Source organism: Trachinotus anak, unplaced genomic scaffold, assembly GCF_046630095.1.
Source record: "Trachinotus anak isolate AG129_WGS33_773 ecotype Australia unplaced genomic scaffold, CSIRO_AGI_Tana_v1 ptg000011l, whole genome shotgun sequence".
Taxonomy (NCBI): domain Eukaryota; kingdom Metazoa; phylum Chordata; class Actinopteri; order Carangiformes; family Carangidae; genus Trachinotus; species Trachinotus anak.
The window spans coordinates 18,464,276-18,486,540 of NW_027273862.1; the positions used below are offsets into that span (position 1 = coordinate 18,464,276).

The following is a 22,265-nucleotide window of genomic DNA, read 5'->3' on the forward strand; positions in this document are numbered from 1 at the left end:
TTGTTTTTATTTCTTTGGACTGTGTGAGATGATGTTGAAGATGTGGAACAATTCATGGGAGAATAGAGGAATGGTGCATTGTGATGGTACAGTTACATTACACTTACATTCATGCTTAAGAATGAAGAGATAGTTGTAGCACTTTCCCCGACTAAAACAACAGGGACAGACTTCATTAATAGTAATAGCATTAAAGTATAGACCTACAGACTTAAAAAAACAAACTTTTTTTTGAATGTATTCAATTCATATAGGCCCAACTGATGAGTATTTATTTCAGTAGAGTGTAATTTTAATTTATAGTCTTTTAGAATTTGCCAAGTAATGAAAGTGGACATTGTTTTCCCATTATTACTGATTTAATTAACTTAAAATTAGTTTTTAAATGCACAATGAATGGATGATGACTGCTTCATTTTTCATTTAAGGTGTTAAATTGTATTTGGTAAAGCTGCGTTTATCTAAAACAGCACACATAAAGCAATGTACAAACAAATTAACTTACATTAACGCACAAAAACCGTTAGAAATAATAGATTACAATCTATCCCTGGTTACAGGCTAACTTGTGCTTTCTTGGGACTACCTGAGGCCATTTTCATTTGCTTTGCTTCATGTACTCATTGCTTCCTGCATCACAGCCCCTCAGACAACATCAGGTTGTACATGGGGATTAGAGGTTGTCTGCGCCAGATGTCATGAGTATCCTTCGGCCGTCAGTCTGGTGTCTTCTGGCTGCTCTGACAGGACTCGGGTTTCAGTCTGAGGAGTTAATCAACACACCCCGTTAATAATTCAGCACCGGTGGCCGAGCTTGTTGCTGAAATCCCCTCTACTTTTCACAGCCTGAGCTTCGCACCTACCTCTGCGGCCCTCGCCGCCGTCCTTGATTACGCAGCTCTCAGGGCAGGTGTAGAGTTGCAGGCCGACGCGCAGGTGAGGAGGCTGCAGCCGCCGGGAGCAGAGCGGCGTGTAAGAGGGATCAGCACCTCGGCCTGACCATGGGCGCAGGGGATCTTTGAAGGATGAGCGACAAGCTGGTTGAATGCGTTTTGTTGTGTGTGTGTGTGTGTGTGTGAACCCCGACTCTGCGGTTAAACCAGTATGACGCCTGTTCTCAGTCCGACTCTTCTGCCTCAGCTGAACATCTCTGCTGCATCAACAGGTTAAAACAAAGAGGAATATATATATATTTTTATTTTTTTAATTATTATCCGGAGTGGTTGCCTGCTTGCGTTTGATTAAGGGGACTTACAATGCGGTCGACACCAGCTGCTTGCATGGTGTGCATCCTGTTGGGTAAGTACAAAATAGCATTTCAGAAACGTTCAGTCAAGTCTTAATTAAAAAACCATCCAGCACACATTGTCAAATAAAAACAATGTAGAGGTGCAAAAGTCATGACCTGTTAAAAAGGCTTCATTAATATTAATATTAGCCTATAATAATAGTTTACAGTATGAACACAGCTAAGTTAATATTTGAGGCAGTAATTTGTTTTTGTTTTTTTTTACCAAGCCTTGAACAAAGGAATAATAAAAGACGTTTCTAACCTCAATGGGAATTAACCAGCTAGATAACAATTAAAATAAAATTCCTGTCACACAGTCCTTGATGTGTTGTATGTGCTGTGACTTTCCAATTTGCACAATAGCAAAAAAGTAGGCTAGATAAACAATTGTGTCTGTGGGCCAACAGAAATGAATATTTCCTTCTTTTTTTTTTATCTACAGGGATCATAGGTGATGTCAAGCAAGTGTATTCGCAACCCAAAGTCATACAAAGACAGAATGACCAGGCTCCTGAGGAGGCCATCCAGAAGGTCATTAATCAGATCCACTCTCTGTCCAGTGAAAATGAAAACACACGCAGCTTCATCGTCTCTCCCACAGGAGAGAAGTTTTTCTTAGATGCATATTATGGTGTATTGAGTAACCTGTATGCTCTCTTCCAACCACTGCTGAGAGAGAGATTCATAGATGACCTTCCCAAAATTTTAGTTTGTATTTTGTCCGGGAAGCAGGACTGTGGACTGGAGGCAGAATTAACAAAGACTGTGTCTCTGGAGTTAGGGAAGCCACTACTGATGTTTGTGTCGTCTCTGAGATCCCAGACATGCACTCCTCTGAACAGTGACGCAGAGTCACACAGCTTCTCCAGGGCCTACCTCAGGATGGGGGAAACGGTGGCGACAACATTAAATGGTCTTCAGCAAACCTTTATAAATTTACTGTCAAGTATCCCTCTCTCTGGGAATCTGATCAGTGCTGTGAGCGGCCTTGTGGATGCAGCTGTGACAAACGTCTCAAAGTTCATGGCAACGTTACTCCAAGTACCAATGGACTACATCAAAATAGCTTTACAGTTTGGAATGAGAATACCATCTTTAGATGGACAAGAGACCTGTAAGCAAGGTAAAATAAGAATTCTCTGTCAGTGTAAACAATTCAGTCATGCCATGTCATTTTTTTTCTCAACTTTACGTTATAGTTTATTGAATTGGTTTCCCACTTGTTTTGCAGGAGATCTCAAGCAGCTCATTATGTGGTAAGTCATTCTTGAAATTCAGATTAACGCTTGAATCCAGTGGAGCTTTTGACCACTAATAGCGCTGTGGAGCAAAGATTTTAAGACTGAGTGTGCGTTTTGTTTGTGCCGTGCCTGCACATATTCATGTTGCTGTTTCTCGCACTCCCGGTTCCGGGAGTAGAAGTCCCACTCGCTTTCCAGACAGTGTTTGGTGACTCAGGGCTGGAGCAGTTCTTTGGCTCTATTGGCATGAAACTCTCTAATTTGCAAACATGTTTGAAAAAGTCAAAGGTACACAAAAAAAAGAAGCTTAGTTGTATTTTGGCCAGAAACAACAAATCACAAGCCAAATGTGCTGCAATGAGCAAATGAGCCCTGACTAATGATGAGTGGAAGCTAAACATTACACTGCTGAGAAAACTGATTTCACAGTCTGCAGCTTAAATAAGTTCACTAACATATACCAGTATTAACATTTGTGAATTTAGCGACAAAGGCAATGTGTTTTGTTCACACCTAAAATGATAGTGTTTTGAATTCACTTGGGCTTTAATTTATGCCTCTGACTGGTTTCTAGCTAATACAAGGCCAAGCTCATGGCTGTTGCAGTATTTAGACCCATCTGTCATGCCAAACTGGGGGCCACAACGTAAACCTGTGAGATTGTTACGTTACCCAGAAGAGGATATAGATGGATGGATATAAACAATGCATGGGGATTTAGATTCAAATAAAATAAATCTGATTCTTAACAATTAACTATTAAATGCCTGTTTTGTTTAGGGGGATGAACCACAATGTGAGCTGGTCCTTCACCCACTCCATCGTAGACATCCTCCTGGACATCTTCCTGGCTCCAGAACAGTCTCTGTGCACGTATCCAGGGCCGGAGTGCCAGAGTCCTCTCCGAGCTCCCTTTCAGCGCAGCGTCTCAGAGGCAGCAGAGAAAAACCACGACATCCTTCTCAAGTGCGATCGCCATAATCTGGCCAGGCTCAATGACACACTGTGCGCTGACATCCTCACAGGTTCAAGAGCTGCATCGTCTACATCTGTGCTCAGCTTGTGCCAGGCACTAAGCTCCCTCGACCCTACCCAGATAGAGCAGGTGTGGAGCAACATGTGTTATGTTATTCAAGCTCTGGTGTCTCCACTCCTCAGCAGGTCACCTGACTGCAATGTTGGGGATACACAGCCTTTCCCTGCTGTCACCCCTCCCCCTAAGACTCTTTCCCTCCCTCCTCAATTTACGCCTCATCGAGTAGCAAGAGAAGCCCCCAACCTCAAACTGCTCGCCTGTAACTACAACAGCTGGTTAGAAAACAAGGTGGTGGATGCTGTCCTTGTGACACTGTGCAGTGATAACGAACGCGAGGAGTTTGTGAAGCAGGTGTGTAATAATGCTTCGTTGATGAGGAAGTTGCTCTCAGACCAGATGAACAGCTGGCTGTATGCATACTGTGCCAACTCCTCTGCAGACTTTGGGTACATGGTGAGTCATTTCTGCGTCTATGAGCAGTGGATTGACCAGCCCACAATGCCCGTGGACCCCCCCTTACTGGAGTTCTGCATGAGTCTGGACAGTCCCAGACTGACCAAACTCATCTGTGAGCACACAGGATTCTTCATGCTTTTATTCTCCAACCCTGAAAATTTCCACTTCATGCCTAACTGCACAAAATTACCCCCTCCACCACTATTCCCTGACACGAATTCCTTAATGTTAGATTCTTGTCATTACTCCAAGTGGCATGATATGACGCAAATCACCACAGATGTTTTGTTACAATGCATCCGCCTTGATCAGAGTGGTTTTGCTAAAGAGGTTTGCTCCAACAAAACTTTTCTAGACAGCCTGCTGAGTAATGAGGCAAATGCTTGGCTTGAGAATCACTGTGACACCTCTCTTACCTTTCCAACCACTGAGCCAACCCAGCCCTTCAACATCGCAGACTGGTGTGACTACCACACGTGGGGAGAGCGGCAGGTGGACGATTCGGTGGTCGGCTTCTGCTGGCAGAATGATCAGCTGGCTTTTCAGAAGAACGTCTGCTGCAAGGCGTCTGTGTTTGAAAAGCTGTTACAAAACCCTCAGAACAAATGGCTGATATCGGTGTGCACAGACATGGAGGACATAAAGGTGGTACCACAGGTGGGTATTTTACCCGGATGACATGGATCTGTGTATCCAAAGTCTGATCAAATTGTATGCACAAAAAAAGAAAGAAAAAATTTAATCTTTAAGTTTCATTTCATAGAAACATTGGCTGCACACTGACAAAAAAGTAGGAGAGGATCTTTACATGCAAAAAGATTTAATTTATTCCCTGTGCAAAAGGCAACTGACAAAATGTGACAAAAAGTGAACATTTCAGTCAAAGGACCATCATCAGCACAACATTCCGAGCATGTAAATGAACTCTTCTGTTCATTCTGCACAAAACAACTAGTAAACCGCTAAAGAAAACAAGTTCAAATGTCATTTTAAAACTGCGCAGAAGTGCAAAGTTTGTATTCTGATCATGTATTCAAATGATCTGTACTTTAGGTGTGCAAGTACTCTGAGTGGACCCGTCCCATCATCGTGGACATGACTGAGCTAGCTCTCTGCGCTGAGACTGACCCGTTTAACTTCACCTCCAAAGTCTGCAACAATGATACCATCCTCCAGAACTTGTTGACCAATCAGGACAACACCTGGTTAGTACAGCACTGCGCCAACCATTCAAATCCCGGGGTATCTCCTGGTGATGGTGGTGAGGGAGAAGGAGGTGACCTGACCGGATTCAACCCTGCTGAACAGTGCCAGTACTCCAGCTGGAGTGTATCTCTTCCAGATGCAGCCCTCCTGACTCTCTGCTGGGAGCACGACCAGGCCAATTTTGTCTCCTCTATCTGCCCTAACACATTACTTCTTTTTTTGCTGTCCCGGGAGCCGTCCAGTGTATGGGTGAGCAGCACATGTACCACCTACACCAACTACACCACTACCACCAGCAAAAACAGCACCACTACAGACCCTAATTCTTGCCTGGCCAGAAACCTGGTGAAGCAGTTCAACTGGACCTGCTCAGCTGACTTCACCTCAGCCTGCCAGCCCGGGGCCAGTCAAAGTATGGCCCTGCAGATGATAGTGCGCTGCTGGGTGGAGAGTCTGAGGTCCAGGGTGGAGGATCTGCTGACTCCACCTGTGGCTACAGTGTTGGAGCAGGCAGTCAGCACTACTGTGGTGATCCTATTGGCCCTGGAGGAGGTCCAGAACACCTCGCTGCATGTCACAGAAAACATAAGACTCAGTGTGTTAGCGTCTGTAGTTCGCTATCTCGAGAGGGAAAACAACTTTGACAAAAAGAGGGTCTTGCTCCAGTGCTTCGGGGTAGGTATTTTGAAAAGAAAACCGTTTGAAAAGAAAAGCATTTTGCTAACAGCAGTGAAAGAAGTATTCACATTCTTTATTTAAAGTAGCTTCACTGAAATATAGAAATGCTCTATTACACTATTGCAGTTACTAGTTCTGCATTTAAAATGTCACTCAAGGAAAAGTATTACTAGCAAAATCTGCTGAAACTATCAAAAGTAAAATTACTAATTACTCAGAATAACAATCCTTGTTAGTGGTACACTTGCTGGTGGAGGAAGTACTTACTTAATAAAGGTAAATGCACAAATTCCACAGTGTAGTAAAAGTAAGTGTATTCAAAAGTACATAAGTATTAGCATCAAAATGTACTTAAAGTACCAAAAGTAAAAGCACTAATTTCGAAATGATATATATTATGGGCAGCTGAATCAATAATACTGCATCATAATTGATGATTGATTTATATTTTGTATTAATAGTCTGTATATGCAAAGTAACTATTATCAGCCAGATGTAGAGTAAAAAGTACAGTACCTGGGTAACTTTACTGAGTCATTTTGCACTGACTGCTGTTCATACTATTATATTACTGGATTATCATTACTCATTCAATAATAGCTAAGCAGCATTTTACTGTTTCAGTTGGTCAAGGTTGGGGATTTTAACTTTTTGCCATTTTTACTGTGAGAACAGGAATCTGTTGATCAATGAGAACTAATGAAGAATACTGTAATTCAGCACTTTTCTTGGAAATGTAACCTGCAGGTTAATCAGAGCATGGTGTGAATAGAGATTCTCCTTCATCTTTTATTCATGCGGGCTCAATCAGTTTCTGCGTAGAACAATTCATTGACTTTACAGTTTATCTAATTATTCATCCATATCAGTTACCATTAGTGTCACTGTATAGCAGTTGATCTCCAGTGTACAGGCAGCCTACAGCGGGTGTACTGTTGCACTCCTGTCACGAATATTGACATGATGAATCTCTTCCTTTGTGTGTGGTCTCTACAGGCTCACACTTGAGTTGACAATTACAGTAATGTCTCAAAACAGACTCCCAGATTATATATTGCCATTAATGCCTTAAGATAGTCTCTCAACTCTATGTACGTGTGTGTTTCCCTCCTGTAGACAGTACTAACCAGCTTGATGCAGACAGCAAGAGATGTGACCGGTGATGAATTATCTGTCATCAAGGCAAGCTATAGTATCATTACCTAAATGAAAATGTAAAGTTGAAAACACATGTCTTTATTGTCTCTTTTTTCATGTTTGTTTGGACTAATACCCTCATGCGTCTGTGTTTCCAGGAGTACTTCAGTATACCACTGAGCCGCCTCAGGTCAGTGCTCAGTGCAGCTCACATCTCCACCATCAGACTGATCCTTCAGTACTACAGCAGAAACAAGGATACGCTGCAGGTGAATAAGCACAACCTTTCACATCCATGTGAAACCTATACACTGACCACATGTGGCTCTCTCCTCCTGCTTTTTCCTGTAATTCTTGCTTCTGTGTTTCGTGCATAGCGTCACAGTCCACATTCTTGCTGATACAAAACTGGCATTTGCTTCTGTCTCCCAGTTGCCTGATAAGTACCTGTCCACCATGGTGTCAGTGCTGCTCCAGACCCACGTGGTAAAGGATGGTAGTCTCTTCCCTGAGCTGGCTCCCCTGCTGGCCTCAGCTAGCTCAGCCGACATCCAAGCTCTGCCCTCACTGCAGAACAACGCCATTGTGTAAGTGATGGTGTAAGTTTGTCGTCTCTAATGACCCATTACCCACGATTATAAAGCACATTTATCAGTGATTATTCCAGCAGCAGTATTATTTCTGTGGTGCTCTGGAATATTTTGCACAATGTCTGGGCAAATGTGTTTAAATCAATTGTTTTTCTGTTGCTGGACCTTTCCACCCCAAGATTGTTCCTCTGTGCACTTTGCCAGTAGGTGAAGTTATACCAGAATCCCCAGTTGGTGGATGACTTGTAGGATAGAGTATTTTATTAAGCCAATTGGGAAACTGTGTGAGTAGGAATACATGTTTAGAGATGCTGTTGAACCTGAGGCATGGAGGTCACAAGTATATATCTCTAGGTTAAACCTGTTCCTAAAAGCTGGCTGAGAGTGTTACATGTTGACAGAGTCTATGCATTTATGGTGGCATGCCTATGCATTAGACAAATGGACACTTCTGTTGGGAGAATGCAATGAATTTAGTTTATTCTAACAACCTGGTCATATTCAACATATTATAATTGTGGCAGATGCCTGTGAAAGGTTTAGAGATCTTACTAAGAATTATTTGTGTGCGTCAAACAAAGTGGTTGCTGAGTTTGTCTCCTTGTTACATCAGTATGTGGTGAACAGCCTGATTTATTTCAATGTTGCACAATCATGCAGTCTCACTTTCCTACATACATTATTGCTTCCATCTGGTCAGAGGCCGGGTGTCAGGCTTCCGTGAGAATTGATGTGTCATTGCACCCCGAGGTGTCAGGAACATGCATTATACATAGCAAGTAAAGGAAACTAGTTCACTGACTAGATTACAATCTAGAAGGAGCTTCTAGTGTGTGTGTGTGTGTAGGTATTTGATGTTGATTCATGGGTCCTTAAATGTAGAACAGCAACAAAGTCTGTATTTCAGCTTGAATCAGGTACTAGATATACTGTATCTCGCATCACAGTCAAACATAAACATCACCAAAGGCCAGAAGGCGAGATGGTACAGTAATATCTAAGATTAGGAAAAATATCACTTATGAGAGCAAAACAATGTTTTTGAAATGCTATATAATCACCTAGTTACTTTTTTCTTTGTTTTTGTTGCTGCAAGACAATACAACAGTACATCAGCATATACAACTGTTTATGACTACAGCTGAGAGTGGTACTGACCTTCCTTGCCACATCCCACTTGAAGAAATAGCTTGATGTTTTACTAAATAGGCTTATTCACTTTACTGCTGAGAGTTAGATCCCACTATGACATCTACAGGCTAAATACTGTATGTAGCTGGAGCCAGCAGGCCACAAGCTTGTCTTACAATGAAGACTGGCAATAACAAAAAATAGGTAGCTTGGCTCTGTCCAAAGATATAAAACCTTACCCATATAGAACCACAAGTTGCTGTTTTTACATGTAGGTTTTTGTACAGATTAAACAAAAGTGATATCACATGCTAATGAGTTGATTATTTTACCTTTAGATGGAGCTAGTCTAGCTGTTTCCCCATGTTTCCAGTTTTTATACTACAAGCATAAGGCAGGTTTATTGCGTCCTGGCTGTAGTGTTAACAATGAGGCATAAAAGTGGGATTAATCTTCTCATCATAGCTCAACAAGAAGACAAATAATAAACACACTGCCCAAAATGTCAAGCAGTTCCTTTTTATTTGTACCTGGCTTACTGTGATAAATGACCTCCCACGATGTGTTAATGGCTTGAATGCAAACTTTCAAAGGCCACATATAATATGTTTGCAAGTATTCAATGAAACTGCTATAAAGGAACAGTTCCACTGTACCGCTAAAGTTTAAACAATTCTTTTTAGGAAGGAGACCATTAACAGAAACCTTGGGTACATGACTCTGGACCAGCGGGAGGCATTTGGCTTGTGGTACAGCAAAGTTATGCCCTCATCCAACATCAGCAGAGGTCATCAGTCACTCATCAGGGACACTGGAAACCTGATCACCTACCTGCCCTTCCGCAACTTCCAACACCTCTCATCTGCTCAGGTAACAGCACCTCTGAGCTCTGACACCTGGCTGGGAAACCCGAGAAACCAGGACTCTGTGAGTTCGATTAGCCCCGGGGCACAGCAGGGCTACTTGTCACATACTGGTCAAAAGAAAGCTCAGACAGCGTCTTCTTTCTCTGTCACCACCAATGTGTGTCATATGCTTGTCACTAATGTTCAATAAGTAAAGATAGGAACACATGAATTAACAATGACCGGAAAGTAGTCTGTTGCTGACCTTTCAGCACTGAAACATGAATGACATGATCAGTTTGATGTTTTTGGAAATATGCTAATTCCCTACCAAGAGTTAAATTAGAAGATTGATACAACTCTCATGTCTGCCAATTGAATATTCAGCTGTATCCAGCAGCTAGTTCACTTAGCTTGGCAAAAACATAGAGAAAAACCACAATCTGACGTATTTTTGTATGTATTATTGTGTATTATGCATTGTATTATAAGATAAACAAGATAAAATGTGCTAATGAGTGAGCTTTAGATGTGCCCCTAGACAGATTGTGTTTCCTTTGAACAGATCTAGGCTAGCTGTTTCCCAGAGATTCATTATTTCTATTATCATATTTTTTTATCACCAGCGAGCAGCATGTGATTTTGTTGTTACATTGAATTAATAGATACTTTCAGAAATATATATATATTTATTTCTATTTCTGTTCTTTTTATCCACAGCTGTTGGATGGGCTGGAAGTGTTGCAGAGAAACACCCTCACTTCTCTAAAGCAGGACTTCATCGCTCACAGCCTCATCAGCACCTTCACAAACCTGACAGCTCAGGATTTTACCAGGTTGGGAATAACTGTACGGAGGCGCCTCCCACCTCTGTCTATAGAAACCGTTAATTAGACATGAGAGACATGTCCCCTGTTAGTATACTTTTTTTATTTTTTAAAGGGGTAAATGACATTAGGGAAAATTATAAGTAGCTAATAATTTTGATCAAACAATAAGAAAACAAATAGAGTAAATAAGTAATAAAGTAAGTAATAAGTAATGGCAAAAAGAAAAAAACAAATATGACCTGTAGATGATAACTGTCAGAAATAAATCCTCTCTTTTTTAAAAATTGAGACAAATAACTATATCAACTACTGTACTGCTAACACCTTTCTCTTTTTCATTTGTGGCCTTAAGATTTAAATATCTTACGGATATGCAATGGTCATTTGTGCTATGGGTAATACCATCACTGAACCTTAAGGAAAGACCTCTGCAGACTCAACCCCATAAATGCTGTACAGTCTCACTGATGATCTTAAATTATGTGTTTTGTTTCCCAAAATGTTTTTGAAAGTAAAACTCTTGTCTGTTCTCAGGTAGGTGTGTGTTAAAACAGTGTTTGTAATTTTAGGCTGGGTAAACTCTCATGCCTGGCTGACCCAAAGGACCTCCTTGTGTACAAAGGCACTGGGGCCTTCAGTGTCATCCAGGACATCGTTATGAACTGCACACGTGAGGGACTCAGCCTTCCCAACCATCTGGTAAGAACAGAAAACTTAATAATTGGTTTCTTTGTTGTTTTTCATATTTGTGCTTTCACTTAACAATTGCAATTAAGAAGTATTTGTGATATTTTTATATATATACTGTCTCTGTCTCTTGTGTAGATTTCCAGTTTGTTACTGAACAGCACAGAACTGCAGGTCCCCTCTTCACTCAGTCCTGGTCGACTGGCAGAGCTCGCCCACCTCCTGCCCTTGTTGGGTGTGACTTTTCTGCAGGGTCTCACACCGTCACAGCTGTACGCTGTCCTCCCTGCTCTCGACTCTGTTTCCTTCAGCCCTGCACAGGTAGAGAAGCGTACTCCACCTGTAATGTACAGTAGACGACTTAGGAAGTGGCAAACACACACATCATTTACTGACTATTGAAATGACTCTAAAACAAACATCAGGTGTTAGTGAGTGGGAATTTATTCAGTCCCTTTCGCTGAACAAGCCCTTAATTGTTATACATGGTTGGGTTTCCTGGCAGCTGGTGGAGCCTGTAGCTGCTGAGGAACAGCTGACAGGCAGTCAGTCTTCAGCACACTGATCCCTGAGGTGAGATAGCTCATGAGGCAAAGACCTGAGCTTCACTTCACCCTCAGCTATCATCTGAACTGGAGCCTTTTGCTTTTACCTCAGCCTCACAGCTGTTGTCTTGCATTTATATGTCAGAGAGCGTCTTGAGGATAATGGTGAAGACTGCATCTCGGACATTAATATATTCTACCTAATATAAACTTGATACAGAGCTGGAGCAAGCTGATACAGAACACATGACACACCAGTCAATTACCAGTTAAAATCACCACTTGAAAGGTAATTTATTTTTATTCATTTGCTATTGCTCTGTATGTTTTTCAGGCTTCCGTAATTGTAGACAAACTTTCCTCGACTACCACAGTGAGTTAATTTGTGAATGCATCACAATGTTAATTTACTATAGGGAGACTCTCTGCACCCTGACCCTCACACCTTCCTCCCCTCTGCCCAGCTGACCACTCCAGGCCAGCTGCAGGAGCTCGGCTCCCTCATTGTGGGAATGAAGACAGAGACCTTGTTGACCCTCACCTCGGACAGGCTGCTGTCATCGCTGCCCGCCATGGCCCAGCACACACCAGGCCTCAGCCCACCACAAGCCAATGCTATCTCCACCAAACTATGGGTAGAACTATAAGAGTGTGGAGACACATTCATAATAACTTGAAGAATTTTATGGAAAAATCTCATTTTTTAAGTTATTCAAGGGATCATTTTAAAGTGTTTAAAATAAGGCGGAAAGAAAAACAAAATGAAAGAAAACTGGAATAAGAAATGTATAATAAAATGCACAGTTGAGTTGAATGACATATAAGAGACATAATACTATTACTATTATTATAATGCAATATCTTATCACTGCTCTAATTTCACTCACTTCAAACACAGGACATTGTATATAATGCAAATAAAAGAGTAAAGCTTTTCACTTTCTCTTGGTACATTTCATATTTGAGCTTTTGGACTAATTATAGTTATGTTGTTATGTTGTTTTTTTCTTCTGGACAAACTGTAACACTGTTCCCTGTGTTATCTCACCTCTGTTCTGACCAGGGTTTCCCAGAAGTGGTCAGTTGGTTGGATGATGTGGAGCCTTTGCTCTATTGCACGCCCCTGCTCAGTGTCCTGGCCAGGACTCGTCTGCTTGTGAACAACAGCACCAATCTATACACAAAACCCTGGAACACACAGCAGGTATTGCACAGCCCATCTTGCATCACAGGGTGCATATGCAGAGTGGTAAATAGTTAGTTATATTTTGCACTATCTTGTATAAAATGTGTGTGTTAGATTTATCTTTTGACCTCAGGGAGGCCCAGGAAACTTTGTTTTGCTTGTACACAAAAATAGGAAAAAGCTTAAATATACAGATTAACAGAGATAAATTGATGATTGGCCGCATTGGGCATCAAACCTTCAGTCAGTTCTCAAACACAGTGTCACTTACAGTGTTTGAATATGTGAAAGCATCTAACCCTGACCCGGTGACTCTTACTTTGTGTTATGATATCTTTGTGCTTCCTCTGTTGTCATGAGAGGGTGCATATGACAGTGTCTTGATTAGCTGCTGAATTATTAAGTGGAGACGTCATCAACACTGACACTATGAATGGACTCGCCTGTGAATACAAACGACAAAAACACAAATTGTCCTATTATCAAATTGCTCTTGTCCCTGATCATGAAAACTGCGTCACAGAACCTGCATAAAGCAGCATGTTACAACAACTACTAAACATTTGTTTCTATTTTCCATTTTTTTCCCCAGGCTAAAGCAATTTTCAGAGAGCTGCTTGATACTAAATCTGATGTAGTGAAACAACATTTTCTGTAAGTACAGGTCCTTTCTGTGATAAATGTGTTCATTCCTTTCAATACTATATGGCACTAAAAGTTCATTTTTCTCAGTCTCTTTCTGATTCTTTGTAGCATTATTTGATGCATTATTTCATGTAATCAGGAGTCTGGGAACACTGGGTCAAGGTGTCAGTTGCAAGGTATTAAAGGAACATTTTCAGGCTGATTCATCACCTTCTGGAGTGATAAGAATCCTGGCTGTCTTCAGGCAGCAGCCAGGTCCTCTTCACACCTCACTGGTAAACTTACCATTCTACTGTCTATAAGATATTTTATTTTATTCTTTCGCAGTAGGATGCATGTGATATATATCTACATCTAAATGTCCATTGTCACATGGCTTTGTTCTTCTGGACAGAAAAAGTGTGTGATTGAGGAGCTGTATCAGCTGGAGTTCTTCTCTGAACTGCTTAAAGATCTTGGTGCTGAGATTGCCCTGTCCATGCCGTAAGTTACAAGTCGGCATTAATCGGTCCACTGTTAATGTGTTCACATAACTTTCAGATATTTCTTTGTCTCATAATGAGTAGTTAAGAATGACATGTCGAAACCCTTCACTTCTTGTCAGGAAAGCTATGAGAAACCTTGTGTACTTGTACATGTTTGATCTATTAAAAGAGAAAATAGTTGAATGGTATGCTTCATTCTGGAGCCATCTTTATTGGCCCAGAAAAAAATCAGGCAAGAAAATTCTCTCTCTCCATCTGGAAATTTTTTTTTACATTTTTTTTTATTCAAACTTGGCTAAGGTATTTACTACCTTACTGTCCAGAAACAAGACTTGGCCAAACCTGATTTTTTTTTATTGGTTTTAACGCAGTTTATGAATAGTGATGTATAGATTTATTGACAGTTTAATGAAAAATATTGTTTATAATTCTGTTTGTGTGGTTATTCGCAGTGTGAGCACTATTAAGAAGTTTCCTCCAGCCATGATGGACACTCTGAGGAAGATGATTATTCAGGACCCTCATCACTTTCTCTTGCTGGCTAGAACAAAACAGGAGCTGCTGGTGGACAAAATGGTGCAGGGGATGGTCAGTTTAGCTACACTGTTGCTGTTCAGATCGCTCTACCATTTAAAAAAGTTAAAAGGCAGAGAAACAAGAATAACATGGAAGCCAAGTTTGAAAAGAGCAAGATTTTCAAGTGTTGTTGTATTTGCAGTGTGATCAGTGATATATGGACTTTTTCTCTGCAGGGCATGTACACAGGGGTGTTCACTGAGGAAGAGTTTCGTTCACTGGGCGTTATGGCACCGTTTGTGGTGGATGAGGTTTTCATTCAGGTGGACCGCAGCTTCTTCACGGACAATCTGTATTTCCTTCTGGGGCTCTGCTACACCAGGAGCAAGATGGACATAGTGGCTCGTATCCTGCAAGAACCTGCTGCCTTTGGGTAACATTATCACCCCAAACTGAAAGTTTGAACTGTTGAGGCGACAAAATACATTAAGTACAGTAAATAATTGTGTTTTATTGAACAATGCAGTATAACAACACCATTGCATATGCTGGGCATGTGTCTGATGAGTGAAGAGAAAAGCATAATAATTAAATTATGAAAATAAAAATATCATCATCATGTAACATAATTTGATTTATTTTTATTTAATACATAAATAAAATGATACATGATGAAATGACATAAAATAAATAAAAATAAAATAACATAATTGGTCTTTGGTTTAAATGAAAATGTTAATACAGTCAAGCTCTATGGATTTGTAAAGTTTTACACGTTGACAGTTCTCTTAAAGCTTTTACATTTGCAGCTCAACTAAAATTTGTTATTGTTACAAAGCATTAAATGTGTGTGAGTTTTAGTGAATTTAGGTTCATGTATATTATATTTTATCATTCGGAGAACTGAGTTAATCAGCAGATTTTCCAGTTTCTATTGCGATCATCTAAAGAAATCGATATCGAAGAAAATGATATCCGTTTTAGGGTTTATCCAGTAGAGTAGGATTTTAAAGTTTGTATGTGGGATTTCTTCAACCTGTAGAGTGAGAGATTTATACTTAGGGGGGAAAACATGATAAATGTCAAAATTATATGTGAGAGGTTTCATATGACAAAAAGCTGTTTGCATACCAGCTATTCAGATTGAAGGAAATTGAGTGAAGATGATGAAGTGTTCTAATGTTTCCTCTCAGCCCAGTGAAGAACTGGAACCAGACAACACTCAGTCAGGTGGACCGGTTTCTCTTTTTCCTGCCTGAGAGCAGTCTGCAGGAGATTTCCATGGTGAGTTCACTACTGTATTTTGATTCATTTTGGTATTGCATCTTAATTGATCCTCAGATTTAGGAAAATTTAAACCTCACTCCTGTAACAGATTCATTCGATGTCCAGAAATCCTTTGTGAGGTGTTGGGATTGTTACTTGATTCCTTTACCAGGCCAGGTCCAGGAGGCCATGTAAATAAATCCCTCAGGTGTCACATCTCCAGTAGGTGTCAGGATCAGGTGATGGAGTCCCTGTTTTCCCATAAACCATCAGCGTGTATCTGTGTCTCTACATGTGCATATGTGTGTTGTTGTTGTTTGTATTCCCACAGGCATTGATGACCGTGGGGCATATAGAGAAGTTGTTCATGAACCAGCGTCGGTGGGAACATGGGGATGTGGGGAGCCACTGTTTGAACAAGAACGAGAAGATGGAATTTTTTCAAAAGCAGCAGTTTGTCCTTCAGTTTTTCCTGGGCTTCCTCAAAATAAATCCTCTGTCACGTGAGCATCACTTTGGTTCCTAAAATCTCCACAAATAACCACTATGGTCCTCTCTAAAGGAATAGTTTGACATTTTGGGAAATATGCCAAAAGTCAGCTTCAGAACCAAGGCAATAATAATAATAAATAAAAATAAAACCACAATATTTTTAACTTTAATAGAAGTTCTTGTTATATGCTTTACACGAAGTCATATGCTGTGTGTCATCAGCATCTTGTGATCAGATATTTGTGTCTGTGTCATTGACCAGCGACCCCTATGGTTCCTACCTGTGAGATTCTACATACAATAGCTCCCGCAGCCTGGACCTCCAGCAGTCTGACAAGCATGTCTCCATCAGCCTTCTCCAATTGTCTGGAGCTAATGGGTTATGACCCATTTCTTGCATCCTACCAACGCAGCCAGGTGCTCAAGAGGGTTAAACAGGTGAGATTATTTTGTTGTCTAATTCATTACAAATGTTTAATTTAAGAATATACGGGGTAGCTTCCCGTCCTCAGACACAGGTCTTAATAGTGTGTGTCTGCTCTGTTTTTGCTGGGTCCCTCTGGAATGACACCTGTACATGAAGATATACGGCCCCGCCTCCTCCTTCTCCCAATCTGTGATCTCTCAGCTGGGTGGAATAGCAACAGAACTGACAGTAGAGGAGCTGAGCAGCCTCCGACTGACTGAGCGGGGGACCATAGCTGCTCTGGGTGCTGTCAGTGCTTGGAGCAACAGACAGGTAGCTGCTTTGGCTGCAGCAGTTAACATATTACATCACCTTACTATAATGCTCACATTAACTACTGGACAAGTGATACTTTAAATTTGATGAAATTTTGACAAGTGATTATGGTATAAGTGGGATAACAAAGGCAAAGAACAACAGCACAAAGGAGAGGATAGAGACAAACCTCTTTTTCTAAAGTTTTATTGATCCCATTTAGTCCAATGAGAGTAGACTAAATATTAGAAACTCCTCTCAGTATTACCCATTATAATTAATAAATCATAATAAATAAAAAAATAAATAACAGCACAGTAACCTATAGCTTTCAAAATGAACATAAAGCTGAATCAGCTCCTCTCTAAAAACAGCAGGACTTTTTGCAGGGCTGTTGTATTAGACTGCATTAGTTTCAGCTAACTGTACCTAATATACTGAGTGCACATTAAAAGAGCATGTCTGGATCATAACTCTTGTTTTCATCCTAGCTGGCTGCACTCTTTACTGCCGTGTTAAACTCCACCAGACAGAGCCCGAGCCAGCTTGACTCCAGCATGCTGGTGGCCATGGGATATATTGTGTGTGGAGCTAAAACCGCAGAGATGAACTCTTTCAATGCCGTAGAATTCAGGTGAGCAAATGACAACAGATATTTTAACATGTTGTGAAGATGCTTCTAACGCTTTTTTTGAGCCCTGATAATTGACATAACTGATAATTGACATTCAAATTTACTCTCTTCTCGTGTTGTCCCCCCCCCTCCCCCCGTGGTGGCTGCAGTAAGGCGGTGCTCTGGCTGGGTCAGCTGACACTGTCCTGCTCGGAGGAGCAGCTGGAGGCTCTTGTTGGTCTGCTGACCCACAGCCTTGCTTTTGGATCCATAAGCTCATGGGGAACTGATGTCTTCATTGAGATCGGAGTTCTGGCAGGTATGGTCTCTGCCTGATATGTTGTTGTTCAGCATCATGCACTGTGTGCTCACAATCTTAAATTAAAGCCATCTTATTTGTATTATTTATTTTCTTGGCATACTTTTAGCGTCTCGTGTCTGACTCAGGTGACCTACTTCGCTCTCTTTCAAACATTTTCCACTCTCTACAGCTGGTCTGCCAGACTTTGCCATGTCAGCTTTGGTGAAAGAGCAGATAGAAGGAATCACACCTACAGCTATCTCAATGATACCACCCGCACGGTTTTATGTAAGTTCACTTTTAATAAAACAACAAAACTATATTCACAGGCTCTTGTGATTTAGGAGGATTTCGGGGCTTTTTATTAATTTTGTCCTTTGGGGTCCAAAGTATCTTCATCTATGTTCATGTTGGTATATTTATCCAGGTTTCTGCAAGGTTCAGCAAGTTAAATTTAAGACTTTTTTTTTTTTTACACCACACAGAACTAAGTTTAATGCCTTGTCAAACAGGCCAAAGAATGTAAGTGCGATGGAAAACCATTAGGGCCAATATCATCTCGAATTATTTATTATTCTATAACTATAATTTTTTCACTACTTCCCAGAGTTATATAACGATGATTCCTAAGGACATAATTCATTGAATTAATGTGATCTGGACTTGAAAATGATTTAGGTTTTTGCTAACCATACCATTTACCGTATGAAAAATATTCTGATGTTAAAATGTGTTTCCTTCTGTGAACACTGTGTGTAAAATTTGCATTATTCTTCTGCATCTGTTTTACTGTTTTAATATATATAGAATATTTAAGCCTTAGAAATGTACAGTTTAAGTGAAAACAGCTTACAGTTAGTGTGAAATAAACCTCAGCTCTGTCACAGAAAGCCAACTAGGGACAGTGTACTTTAAAAGGTTACATTGCCTTGAAACTTTCAAAATAAGGGCATAAACTTTCTATGTGTTACACAGAAACTTCAAGCCCTTTTTTCTCAACCTCATTGTTTTGGCAATTACTGGTTTTTGTCTTTGTAAGGCAGCACAGCTGACAAGAGAAAATATTAAAGACAAAAATATATTTTAAAATATGCAAGACTTTTTAAAGCATTCTGCAGCCTTTTTTTTTTGAGGATACCAAATCCAATGACTTTTTGACACCTACATACATCCTCATTCATTTTAACAAGTCCATGTTGTCTCATCTTATCTCTGCCCATCAGCTTCTCTGTTTAATGTGTGTCTCTGTTTTGTCACTTCCTCAAGGTGGCATTAAACCACAGACAGATCAGCATGTTCTCCTATGAGCAGGCGACAGCAGTAACTAATGAGCAGCTGTCCGCTCTGTCAGATGTTCAGAGGACAGCTCTGGCTATGGTGCTGACACCCTGGGAGAACAGGCCTGTAGACTTCAGAGGTAAACCACTGAAATATTGGAACTCTCTTAGAAATTGTAAAGATTTTCTCAATTTTCCTTCACAGAATTCATTTTATTTAACATCTCCCTTAAAGCTCTAACCAAAGTTGCGTCCCAATTCCATACTAATACTATACACTATAGTATACTGTATTATATACTAATACTCCTTTTTTAAGTTAGTATACAAGAAATGACGTACTTGGTGTTTGCTCCAAAGGGAAATGATACAAGATGTGCGCTGACCAATATCACTCCAACTACTACCATGGAAAGCTATTGCCTAATTATATTTACAAAGAAAAAGCTAAATGTTTTTACAAAGATATAATAATTTATTTTTTGTTTTTTTGTCTGAGATCATCCTGGAGCTGTCTCACCATCATCTGCTATTTGTTTTAATTTTGCTTATCAGCTGTAAGTAGCTCCTCTATCTCCTTTGCGTATCAGCAACATACTCAAAAAACACAATGCAAATAGACTTTCTTAAGTGTATGTAAATCCCCTATATTTAGATCTTTTAATATAATTGTAGAATCTTTTTTTTTAATGGTTAAAGTTTTTGTTCACAGAAAAGAGAGATAACCCTTGTAAAAAAAAACTGGTGCTGTCTATTTGATGATTTCAGCACTTTAGTCTCAACGTACCAGTGGGTGTTTTACAGTGATAGATGTTTTGCAAAACCTACACAAATGCCTTTTGAATTTTTTTATTCAGCGCAAAACACAGTTCATACTCAAAATTGTGGTTTGAGTAGTATGTAGTGTAGAATTGGGACACAGTACAAAACTCCTTGTACTGCTTTAATTAACTAAGCTCACAGTTATATATCTGCATGAGGGGCTGAGTTTATGGAACCACAGTGTTTGTAAGATGTTTATTTTATAGCAGCCCTTGCATAACGGATGATACTCACATTGAGAGTAATTGTGAAAGTCACGTTCTTTCTGTGGCGTCATAGATTAAAATTTTATTTAAAAAATAAGCAGAAATGGTTTGCTTGAGTTAAGTATTATTCTATTTATTGCTTTATTCAAATGTGCCACTTACACTGGAATGTCATTTTAGATGCTGTGACAGTGTTTATTAACTGGACAACTCAGAAAGTGAAGTCAAATACTCTAAAATCTGTTTCACAGTGTTTTTTTTAATGATAATATACAAAGACAGATAATCCGCAGGGATCATATTTTGCATGGCTCTACATTTGTATTGGTTTCACTGTGTCCCTATAGGGAAGTCACTGGGGCTGGCACTGAGCCACAGTCCTCTGTGTCTCATACTGGGACTGCTGATGCTGCTGATTGTCCTGCCCTGGCCTGACCTGATCTGCCCTGGCACATGACCCTGCTCACCCCTGTTGGATCTGGAGACACCTCCTCGCCCACAAAACCAAGATGATCTCATTGATCTGTGCAATACCATACCTCTTTGAAATAGGCAGCACTTCAGGATTTCTCTATACTGTATTCAGTGAGACTGTAATTTATTTTATGTAGTTATCACTTTAATATATCAACATTGAGCACAAAACTAACCAATCGAAAAGTTTAATTCAGAGAGGAGAGAGCAAAAACATTTTCACAGTAACAACAATATATCCACCAAGTCTAACCAACATCCATAGGATTATTCATTTATTTTTATTTTGATAAACCTGTATGAACCCTACTGTCCCAATGGATCCTTCTCAGGGATGTGACGCCATACCCAGAAAAGCAGCCCAAACACTGAAAATATAAATGTAACTAAGTTATTACGGTTACAATGAACAAATCAAAGTTGTTTTGCAAATCTACAAAGTTATATATATATATATATTTTTTTTTTTTTTTTGTGAAATTATATAATATTTTTCTCAGAGCTTTAATCTTTGCTACATTTATATATGGATTGTTAGCTATCTTGATTACATAATGGGTACATAATACTCAATAAGACCTGATTTTACTAGTATTGGTCAACTTCAGTCTATTTTGCTGTGAGCTTTGTATTGTTGTGCACACTTCCTGGTGTGATAAATATTGACCTAAATTATTAAAGTGAAGCACTCTGCCTCTGGTCGACTGTCTGTTTTTAGCACTCATGCACACAAAGTGGAATGACAATGATCTTCTCACACTAATCATTAATATCTCACATTGGTATTAAGACTATGTATAATGTTTGATGTTTATATATGACAATCTAGGGTATGTAGGCATACAGCTCCCAGCTATTAAAGAAGGCTGTAGAGTTATTAACAAACTATGTATATTTATATAAACTTATATACATTTTTATTAGTTATTTTACTGTTTAGGTCAACATTATAGGATAGTAAGTTAAATATAATAATTATGGACTTATCTGTAAGATTGTATAAAATGAAATGCTGTTTTTGTAAGGGTATGTACTGTATATTACTCTGCAAAGGTTTTAGAAACTTTAGATGTTTAGATTCTTATCATCACACAATACCATCAGGGAGGTGACTGATCTGTCCTAAATATATTCTGCAGTGTGACAATGACCCCAAAAATACAACCAGAGCCAAAAATAACTATCTTCAGTGACAATAAGAACAAGGTGTCCTGCACCAGATGGTGTGCGCACTCCTTAACCTTGATCTCAACATCATGGAGTCAGTCTGGGATCACATGAAGAGACAGAAGAAACTGAGATAGATTAACTCCACAGAAAAAATGTGGTAGGATTCAAACTCTCAAAGAAGCTTGCAACAACCTATCTGCCCTAGAAAAACTGTGCACAAGTGTCCCGAGGAAACTTTATGCTGTTTTAAAGGCAAAAGGTGGTCAAAACAAAAATTTATTTGACTTTTTTTCCCCCATTTTCCCATCCCAACTTTTCCCCAAAGTTGATTCAATACATTATTTTTGGAAAGCATCCTCACATATAGAGCTACACATAGCTGATTTTGTGGTACTGAAAGCATTTCCCTTATCATTGT

The 22,265-nt window shown here is 39.9% G+C and overlaps 1 protein-coding gene across 1 annotated transcript; it reads left to right on the forward strand.

Annotated features, from left to right (window-relative positions):
- Positions 1-753: 753 nt before the first annotated feature.
- strc1 (stereocilin 1) lies at positions 754-22,256 on the forward strand. Its single transcript, XM_071488667.1, has 29 exons — positions 754-1,299; positions 1,734-2,414; positions 2,523-2,547; positions 3,313-4,681; positions 5,078-5,905; positions 7,025-7,090; positions 7,204-7,314; positions 7,478-7,632; positions 9,450-9,636; positions 10,332-10,447; positions 11,011-11,140; positions 11,267-11,449; positions 12,008-12,046; positions 12,138-12,308; positions 12,737-12,877; positions 13,452-13,513; positions 13,644-13,779; positions 13,899-13,987; positions 14,442-14,577; positions 14,742-14,938; positions 15,699-15,789; positions 16,103-16,274; positions 16,526-16,701; positions 16,847-17,002; positions 17,476-17,618; positions 17,768-17,916; positions 18,089-18,186; positions 19,165-19,315; positions 20,551-22,256. Exons 1-29 carry the CDS (start codon positions 1,257-1,259, stop codon positions 20,658-20,660), a joined length of 6,111 nt encoding a protein of 2,036 aa, XP_071344768.1. The 5' UTR covers positions 754-1,256; the 3' UTR covers positions 20,661-22,256.
- The last annotated feature ends 9 nt before the right edge of the window (positions 22,257-22,265 follow it).

What these genes read in the sequence shown, in the direction of transcription:
- strc1 (XM_071488667.1), top strand. Translation starts at nt 1,257, where the DNA reads ATGCGGTCGACACCAGCTGCTTGCATGGTGTGCATCCTGTTGG. An exon ending in CTGCAGAACAACGCCATTGT is followed by an intron (nt 7,633 to 9,449) that starts GTAAGTGATGGT and finishes AATTCTTTTTAG; the next exon opens with GAAGGAGACCATTAACAGAA. An exon ending in TGAGATCGGAGTTCTGGCAG is followed by an intron (nt 17,917 to 18,088) that starts GTATGGTCTCTG and finishes CACTCTCTACAG; the next exon opens with CTGGTCTGCCAGACTTTGCC.